Genomic DNA, 9808 nt, shown 5'->3' with positions numbered 1-9808 from the left:
TAAATATTTAGAATAATTAATTATTTAATTCACTTATATACGACAAATTATATATGATTTTTTTATTTTCAATTAACGTGTTATTAATATTGTTCATTATAATTTGAATGAAATATAAAAATTTTACTGAGAAATAAATTTTTTTAATTAACAAAAATTTATATAATGAAAAATGCAATTTTATTATTTAAGTTGACATTTTTTGGCACACTTAATATCGTAAATAATTTGAAATTATCAATAAAAAATTTTATGCCAAGATGTAATATAAAATATCTATGTTTGAGGAAAAAAAAAAATGTTTTTTTTACGATCAATTTAGAATATATTTTAATGGTCCATTGTAAAAAAATGGTACAGTTAACATAAAGTTATTTTAAATGTTGAGAAAAGAGGTATAAGGGTTCACCAGTGGTTATTTATGTGGAATTTATTGTTGAAGCAGTTGATAGATCATTAAAAAATTTAATGAAAATATTTAAAAATTAAAAAAAACCATTTAAAATATTTTTGTAATTATAAAGTTTGGGTTGCACCAAAAGACAAAGTATAATATTAAATTTACACATGTGATTATGTGAATTGCATTGATGGTTCCGTTCTGCTTATCATAGAAAGATTTTGCTATGATTCAAATTAATACACTTGGTTGAATTAAGCGAATTAAGTATATTACTCTTATGTGTCTGTGCATGTCGTTTCATTTATGTCTCTCCACACTCTGATACCCATTATATGATTATTATTTATTTTTTTTTTTTATCCTTTATATTTCTTTTTGTTATTTTTCCTCATTCAACATATATTTTCTTAACCACCGCCTCTTTTCAACAGCATCTCTTTTAACCAGGTTATACGGACTGACTCTCAATCGCACGATTATCACTCCAGCCGTATCACGAAAACTCAACTCATAAAACCTTGTATTCATGTTTTTTTTTTTAAACTATTTTTTGTTGCTTCAATTTGAAAAGAATTTTTTTTTATATCTGTTTTTATATTTTTAACATGAATATATGAAATTTATTATTTTGAAAAATATTATTCTCTTGAGAGATGAATAAATTATTTCAAGTTTTTTTCATGAATTTATGAACAAAAATTGAATAGTAATATTAATTTATAAATTTTGTTTTGTTTGTTTTTAGATGTAACTGTTGATTTTCACCGGGGATTTCCGCGAATCACTGTACCATTACCATCGAGAAAAGAGAAATGTATGTTTACCTTGAAACCAATAACACATACTGTTGGAGATTTTATCAGTATGCTTAAAGCTGAAGATTTGGGTATTGATAGAGCATGCATTACTACAATAGGTAAATTATATTTTACTATTTTAATGCACAAAAATTACTTGTTGATAAATTTATATATTTATTTATTTATTTATTTATTTATTTATTTATTAGATGGAATAAGAATAGGCAGTGGAAATACGATAGAATCATTATTAGATGCTGACTTTAAATTAGTCATGAATGATGTTACATATGATGTATCACCACCTGATCAAGAAAAATATTCAACGGTTTGTTTTATTCAAAATAGAAAAAAAAAATATTATATTTTTTTTTAAATAATAAATATGTAATTTTTATCAATAGGAATCTGTCGAGAAACTTTCAGATGTTCAATTGACAGTTTGTCAACTTTACGAATCACTTCACTGTCAAGAGTATAATTCTATTTTGGAAAGAGACGTGATAACTGAACTTGAAGAAGTTATGATTGAATTGGAGCCACTTGAATTGGTATAAATAAAATATTAAATTTATCAAAATAAATTTATTTTAATGTATATTTTATTCAATAGAAAAAACAAGAATTAGAAGTTGCTGCTGAAAATAGAGCAAATATGCATTCGTGGTTGGGTCTCATTGCAATGGCATGTCAAGTTGGTATTTTAGCAAGATTAACCTGGTGGGAATACTCATGGGATATTATGGAACCTGTGACATATTTTGTCACTTATGCCACTGGCATGTTATGCTATATTTACTTTATCATGACAAGACAGGTAAGCTTAAAGAACAAATGAAAGCTATAATAAACTGTTTGACGATTTAATTTTAATTAATCAATATTATTCAACAGGAATTTATGCTACCAGATGTTATGAATAGACGTTATCTTGTTGCACTTCATAAACGTGCACGTGCTGTTGGATTAGATTTAAATCAATACAATTTATTAAAAGAACGTCAACATGAGCTTGAAACAACATTAAAAATAATACGTGGTCCACTTTATAATCATAAAACTAAAGTTGAAAAAAAATTACGTGATCGTGGTAAATCATCATCAAGTTCTTCATCAAGCTCAGAATCAAGTTCACCATCATCAACACCAAAAAAAGAACGTTATCGTAGTCCAAGTCCTGATGAAAGAAAACATTGATAAATTTAATTAGAAAAAAAAAAAAACTATAATAATTTTCGTAATGCAAAAATAAATATCCCTTGATATAATTTAATTATAATTTCATTGGGATTGTAAACGCTCAAAAGAGTTGTATGATAATAATTATATGGTCGAAAAAAAATAATACCAAAAAAAAAGGAAAAAAAGAAAAGATATTTAAAAATATTAAAATTAATTATATAATAGTAAATTTGATCGTTGGATTATCTTGATTATCTAACGTCATTACAATTCATGCATATCTGTAATTATTATTTTTATTATTATTATTAATTTCTCATTTAAACTGAGAGTGCAAAAAAAAATCATTTGTCAAGTTTAAATTGAGAGGCCATAAAAGTATCGAAATGATAAATAATTGAATGACGAAAAAATTTATAATTATCTAATTAATCTCAGGCATGAGTACTTGAAAATATAAAAAATTTATTTATTAGCTCAATGGGTAATACACAAAAACAATTGTGTTTTTTGGTTTGTTTAATTTTTTTTTTATTTGTAAATTTTCATTGCTCGTATTCATCAATAAATATTGTGAATATTCTAGTCGACATTATTAAATAAATTTCTCTACCTCTTAATTCCCCATGATACTAAAATAAATATTATTAAATATGTCTGAATCAAAATATAAAATCCCATCAAGCTCATTAATCTATCTTACAATTTAATTTAATATCTTTTAAAAAGAAAAATAACTAAATACTATTATATATATAAATGATACTCTGCATTTCATACGCTTCAATTAGAAATTTAATAAATTACGAGATAGAAAAATTAAGTAAAAAATATTTAGTTATAAGTTGTTTGAAAAATTGTTTAATAAATAATATCACAAGATGAATTAAAAAATGCAAAAACAATATGTTTAATAATATGATTTCATTATTAAACAATTAAAAACAATGAAACCATTAATTAGATAATTAAAATAGTTAGAAAATATTTAAAAATAAAGGTGCTGTTCTTCCGAAAGAGGAACATTAGAAAAAATAATGTTGCTCGTTTATTGAAAGTAGACAATTTTTTGTTGTTAAATAAATATTAAAGACTCAAATTATTTCGCTTGTATATCATTAATCACATTTTTTCATCCGTCCGTTTGCGTGATCTGCACAAGCCTCTAATACACAATTCATTTAAATAAATTAAAAAACATTAGGAAAATATTTATCTTGTAATTCTTGATTAACATAAAATAATATTTAAATAAAATAGTTTATGCACAAAATTAAACAATCAATGATAGTCAAAAAAAAACAATTTTAAATTATATGAAAATTAAATTTATATACAAAATTAATAGATAAAAAATTAAACAGTGATGAATTTAGTGCCCAAATAAATTAAATCAATTTCTCAAATTCATTATTAACTTTTACAAAAAATTTTTGATAGAGTATTGCCTTGCTTAGGTACTTTATGTACATTTTTTCGCACCAATATTTAACACTAATTTTAGATGCGTACTAAACAATTTAAATAAACAAAAAAATTATTAATAAATCGCACAATCTTTATCTCATCTTTAATCTGTTTCCATAATTTAATTTCTCGTGTAATTATTTTACAATAAAATTATTTTTTATGTTTTTTAATTTATGAAAATTGTTATAAATAATACATAACTTAAATATTTTATTTATAAATAAATTTACCTCATTGTAATTAATACTTTAATAATTTTAATGTTAATATTTTGTTTTTTAATTTAAAAAACACAGCGTTAAAAATTTATAAACAATTTAATTATTTTTTAAAAATTATTGTTATTTATTTGTCATTAAATTTTGCACGTTATTCTATTTGTGCCAATATTTTTAACTTTTTTCAATATATATTATTATAAATATTACTCTAACGTATTTATTAAAAATTTCGATTATTTTTTTTTCAAGTTTAATTCGTTAAAAATATTAAAATTCATTGAAATTGTTAAATAAAATTTGCAAAAAGTTAAATATTTTGTAAATATTTTATGTAATAATATAAATAATTTATTTTTATTTTCTAAATAATTATTAAACGCTGTGGTTTTTCTCCGAGCTTGTTATAAAAAAACTGCCTAAAAATTTTTCAACTATCAATTTCATAATACTATTAACTAAAAATAAATTGTTCTTAAAAATATAAATAATATGTGTAAATAACACTAAACGAATGGAGGATATCAAATTTAATTTTGAAATAAAATTAAAACAAATTAAATTCATTATTAAATAAACATTCACAATAATTAAAAAATTGTTGAAAATTTTCAAAAATATAATTTTCATTGTTTCATTGTTTTCTTAATAAAATATATAATTTAAAGAATAAATAAATTATTAATATTAAATGACTGTTAAACCAAGCAAAAGGTATTTTTTTTTATTATCATTTTAATTATATATCTCAACATATATTATGAGAGCTTGTAAATATATAATTTCAAATAAAAATCATACAAAAAATATTAATCTACAATTTTATTTATTATCACAAAACAATTATTTTTGTGTTTTTATTATTTTAATTTTTAAATCTAAAATAGCTGTACTGATTAAATACTTGAATTTTAAATAAAATCAAGTGTAAATATAAATGCTGTTATCATGATAACAATGTGAGTGTGTTACTAGGAGGAAAAAAATATTAGATAAAGAAAAAGTGTCAACAAAGTCAAGGGCTCCAAACAAGTTGATGATAATAAACACATACCATGTGTAAAGTTATTTAAAAACATAAAAGAATAATCATCAAACATCATTGTAATTTAATTAACAAATAAATTTAACTATTATTGTGTCAAAAAGATCAATAAAAGGTTGAGGTTAAGTGCCTATAAATTATTGTAATAAACAATATATAAAATCAATTTTCCTGCATTGTCATCAATATAAAGTTCAAGGAAATTAAATAATTTATAAATTTATTAATAATAAATAATATCATCATCAATGGAGACATTATGGCGACAAGCATTAAAAACATTTTCAGGATGTCAAAATAATACCTACAAATTGTGTCCAAAAAATTTTGAAAAATTAAAATATTTAATGAATAATATGACATGTAATGATGTCAAAGTTGATAAAACAATTTTAGATATTGTTGAAAAACAAGATGCACCAATGAGTGTTATAAATATTTATGAAAATAATGATATAACAATTGCAATATTTTTATTGAAACATGGTGTCACATTGCCAATGCATGATCATCCTGGTATGCATGGTTTACTCAAGGTAAATTATCAAATTAATATTACATAAATACATGTGTTATTATTGTTAATAAATTATTTATTTTTCCATTAGGTAATATGTGGAAGTGTTAAAATTGATACGTATACAATTCAAGTTGAACCTGATGAAAAGATTAATTATCATGAAGGTGTAATGGCTGTCAAACATCCACCAATAATTGCTGATAAAAATAGTTCAGCATGTGTTTTATCACCTGATGAACGTAATTTTCATGAAATACATTGTACAAATGGTCCAGCAGCATTTCTTGATATACTAAGTCCACCATATGATATTGATTATGAGGAATTTGATAAGAGCATTAGACCATGTACATTTTTTCGTCAATCATCACAAGATAATCATTCAATAAATGAAACTAATGTTAAATTAATTGCATTTGAATTACCATCAAAATTTTATTCAACAAATCTTCAGTATCTTGGACCACCATTGAGATGATCTAGGATATTATTTTAATTTATTATATTAACAAAGCATCAATAAGGCGTACTACTTTAATTCCAAAGTTTCCAAATATATTATTTAATTTTGTTTAATTTATATAATTTAACTCTCTATTTTTTCTATTTCTTTCTCTCTCTTTTTTTTAAATTAATTTATTTATCATAAGCAGTATGATATTTTTTTAGATGATGGAAAATTATTTCGTTTAATAGATTTTCAATTAAATTAATTATTCAAATTTATTATTTATTTTTAAAATTATTTAAATGATATTTTTTTGTTCTTTTTTTTATTATAAAAACGACAACTCTTTTTCACTTGCTCTCATGAAATTTGTTATTCCTTTTTCTGTTGTCAGTTGAAATTAACAAATTTTTTTTGTTTTAAATTTAAGAAGAGTTTAAGAATGTAAAACGAAATTGCAAATCCTCTGTGAGCTTGTTGGCAAAAATTTGAGAGCCACATAATTACTGAAAAAAAAATATTCTTGATTTTTGAAAATAATTGAATTAGTCAAGTGCATCGATAATGATAATGATGTCATTTGCTGACCAAAAAAGAAATAAATAAATTTAAAATTGTTATAATTAAAAAATAAATTTTTAAAAATTGTATACGAAAAGTACTTAACAAGTTATTAATAAAATATTTAAAACAATTAAAAGTAAAAAAAAAAAAAACTGTTGATAATTTTAGTTATATATTTATGTAAATAGCAAAGAAAAAAAATAACGAAATCAAGAGAAAATTAAATGAGACATTAATAAAATTGTAATAATTAAAAATCAGAGTATTTATAAATTCCATTAATTAACCGAATATTTATTTTCATATTATCTACATGTGATGGTAAAATAAATTATATTAATTATCATTAAACTACAACTCTTATCTGCTCTTGAAATTTTTTTAAACTATATAAATATTTATCATCCAATTTGATAATTGGATTAAAAATAAAGAAAGAAAATAAGATATAATTAATAAACATAATAGTAAATGTTATCTAAAAAAATAAACTTACATTTACGTAATTTGTAGAGAGACAAATAATTTATATAGAATAAATTTAGAAATACAAAAAACTAAATTTATGGTTAACTGAACTTTATTATTAATCATAATTTTAATCTTTTTTTTTTTTATTTATTTTCATGTTTCCCAATTAACCCGAGTATTTACAAAGAAAATCATGTCAAACTGTAAACTTTAAATCCCCAAAGAAAATCATAGAAACAATTGTTAATAATAATATTTTTTTTTTTGTAATTATCATCACCATGTCAAGTTTTCGAAAGCTCACATTACTATCGTTTTTTTTTTTAAATTGTTTTTTATTATGTTAATTAAATTTAATATTATTAATATAATTTTTAAACATTTTAACTAGTCTGGCTATTTTCAGTACTTTGTTGTCTTTTGTAAGTTGCAATATTACTATCTGTATAATCCATTATTCTTCGTTGGCACTGTCTTACATATTGTTGTTGTTTGTGATATATTTTAAATGCTCCTTTTATCGTTATAAATGCAACACCACCCTAAACAAAAATAAAATTCAACAATGATTGATTATTAATTTTATTAATGCACGAAATAATAGCATTATTATTTAATAATAAAAACAAATAAACTTACCAAAATAGTACGACGAAAATTTGAATTAATATTATCAAAAAATATTTTACCACAAATACTAGCAATTGTTGGTAATAATAATGCACCACATAATATTCTTGTTGCTGATACTGGATCACTCATTGGTGGTACTTCTTGTGATTGTGTTCTTTCATCATCAACACAATTACTTGGTAAAAAATGACGTAATATTGGTATTTTACAAGCATGTCTTCTAAGTAAACCAAGTGCTTGATCTTCCCATCTTAACATTTTACCTAATACCAACATAATTGGTATTGTTGGTAAACCAACAAGTAAAACTAATGGATCAGCTTGTTCCATTAATGTTAAACCATCTTTATGTCCAACAACTTGCATAACAGTTACAGCACCATATGTTACAGCTGTCCAATATATTGTACCAACAACAATACCACCAGCAATAAATGGACAAATACGAAATATAATACCATCAATTGTATCTAATATAACAACAAGTGGTCCCATATTTGGATAAACAATAATATATTCAGTATTACATTGTGGACATGATACATATGCACCAGCTCTACCTTTTTGTTTTTCATCAACCCATCTTTGTATACAACCTTGATGTACCCATTTTGTTGTACCACGACAATGACATGGTTTAACCCATAATGCCATTGCATCATCTTCATCTGTTGCAAAACAAACCCAACAATAACGTTTATTATCATCATCTGAACTTAATGTTGGTGCACTTATTGATGTTCTTAATGGTGATGATGCACCATCAGTAACATCAACTGATAATTCTGGATCAGTTATTATTGATGTTGAATTACATGTTATTTCTTCTTCAGATGATATTGTTGCTGGTTGAGTATCTGATGTATCATTTGAATCACCATCTGATCTAAAACTATTACTTAAACGACGTAATGTTTCAATTCGAGGTAAACGATAACCAGATAATCTTGTTCTACCAGGTTCAACTCTTATTGCTCGTCCATGTACATCACGACCATATGATACTTGTGGTGGACTGTTGTCTGACATTTTTATTTTTATTATTAATATTATTATTATCCAATTGATTGACTTTATTTTATTTCATCAATGTCAACATGTTTTTCTTTATGATTTATTATTTATTTTGTTATCTGTAACATAACAATAACAAGATATATTAATTGATTATATATTTTCATTATTTTTAATATGTTTTATGTTTAAATACTTTTTTTTTTTGTTTGTAATATATAAAATAGAAAAAAACAAAATTATTTTAACAAGGATATATTTATATTAATTAAATGAAAATTTATACAGAGGATCAAAAGTACGTTGAACTTTTCAAGTATGTGTGTTAACAACGATACACTGAACAAGTAAGTGGATTGCAAAAAAATAAAAAAAAAAAATACCTACATGTAAAAGGAAAAAAAAAAAAGAAAGAGAATAATTCATACAACATGTCCTTAACATACCTGGATAAATATTTGCATTGGTGTTTTGAATGTTGGATTATTCCATGCACTTGGTGGTTGATGATGATGATTATAATGATGATGATGACACTGACAATTAACAAAGCATAAAACTTGTTAATTTTTTTAAATCAAAAATGGATAATTGTTTGTTGATGTTTTATTATTTTGTAAGGACAAAAAGATTTAGAATTGGATGATGAAAAAACTGGTCAGTTGATTGGCTAAACTTTTATTTTTGGTGCAAATCTTTAATTTATTTTTATTGCTTTTTCTTTTTTATTTGCACACACACTTTTTTGCAATATTGCATTATGGTCGAGAATGATTTATGAGATTGGCAAGTCGTAAATAAATAGTAACTCACATGAAAACAAAGAGATGTCGCTAGTAGTGAAAAATTATTGGCAAGTCAGGAATCTGACTGCTGACAAAGGAAGTCAAGGTTTTAAAAAATTAGTTTAATTATATAATTAAATATTAAGCAAGGCAATTTAAATCAGACACAGATTTATTGATAATAAAAATAAAAACATTTGCAATATGAATTTTTTATAAGTGCTTTCACAAATTGATTGATTTCATTTCAAGTGT

General features: G+C 22.9%; 3 protein-coding genes across 4 annotated transcripts in view; 2 read left to right on the top strand and 1 right to left on the bottom strand.

Annotated features, from left to right (window-relative positions):
* The window catches only part of LOC122854374 (calcium uniporter protein, mitochondrial), a 47420-nt gene extending 43936 nt beyond the window's left edge, over positions 1–3484 (top strand). For both annotated transcript variants that reach the window (XM_044154954.1, XM_044154953.1), the window contains 5 exons: positions 1149–1319; positions 1413–1531; positions 1608–1754; positions 1817–2020; positions 2098–3484. In XM_044154954.1, the coding sequence (XP_044010889.1) occupies positions 1149–1319; positions 1413–1531; positions 1608–1754; positions 1817–2020; positions 2098–2400 (944 nt within the window). In that variant the 3' untranslated portion in view covers positions 2401–3484. The remainder of the gene's footprint in view (positions 1–1148; positions 1320–1412; positions 1532–1607; positions 1755–1816; positions 2021–2097) is intronic.
* A 1482-nt stretch (positions 3485–4966) lies between these two features.
* LOC122854372 (2-aminoethanethiol dioxygenase) lies at positions 4967–7212 on the top strand. Its single transcript, XM_044154948.1, has 2 exons — positions 4967–5654; positions 5727–7212. Exons 1-2 carry the CDS (start codon positions 5367–5369, stop codon positions 6114–6116), a joined length of 678 nt encoding a protein of 225 aa, XP_044010883.1. The 5' UTR covers positions 4967–5366; the 3' UTR covers positions 6117–7212.
* On the bottom strand, positions 6916–9553 carry LOC122854371 (E3 ubiquitin-protein ligase MARCHF5-like). Its single transcript, XM_044154947.1, has 3 exons — positions 9215–9553; positions 7761–8887; positions 6916–7663 (listed from the first exon to the last, which is right to left on the bottom strand). Exons 2-3 carry the CDS (start codon positions 8781–8783, stop codon positions 7505–7507), a joined length of 1182 nt encoding a protein of 393 aa, XP_044010882.1. The 5' UTR covers positions 8784–8887; positions 9215–9553; the 3' UTR covers positions 6916–7504.
* Positions 9554–9808: the final 255 nt, after the last annotated feature.

The sequence above is a fragment of the Aphidius gifuensis genome, linkage group LG4 (assembly GCF_014905175.1).
Source record: "Aphidius gifuensis isolate YNYX2018 linkage group LG4, ASM1490517v1, whole genome shotgun sequence".
NCBI lineage: Eukaryota > Metazoa > Arthropoda > Insecta > Hymenoptera > Braconidae > Aphidius > Aphidius gifuensis.
This window is presented reverse-complemented; position numbering and strand designations above follow the sequence as displayed.

Excerpts from the sequence above, each read along its gene's own strand:
- LOC122854372 (XM_044154948.1), top strand. The coding sequence starts at position 5,367 with ATGGAGACATTATGGCGACAAGCATTAAAAACATTTTCAGGATGTCAA. Across the intron at positions 5,655-5,726 it reads GTATGCATGGTTTACTCAAG|GTAATATGTGGAAGTGTTAA; the intron begins GTAAATTATCAA and ends TTTTTCCATTAG.
- LOC122854371 (XM_044154947.1), bottom strand. The coding sequence starts at position 8,783 with ATGTCAGACAACAGTCCACCACAAGTATCATATGGTCGTGATGTACAT. Across the intron at positions 7,664-7,760 it reads ATTTTCGTCGTACTATTTTG|GGTGGTGTTGCATTTATAAC; the intron begins GTAAGTTTATTT and ends ATTTTTGTTTAG.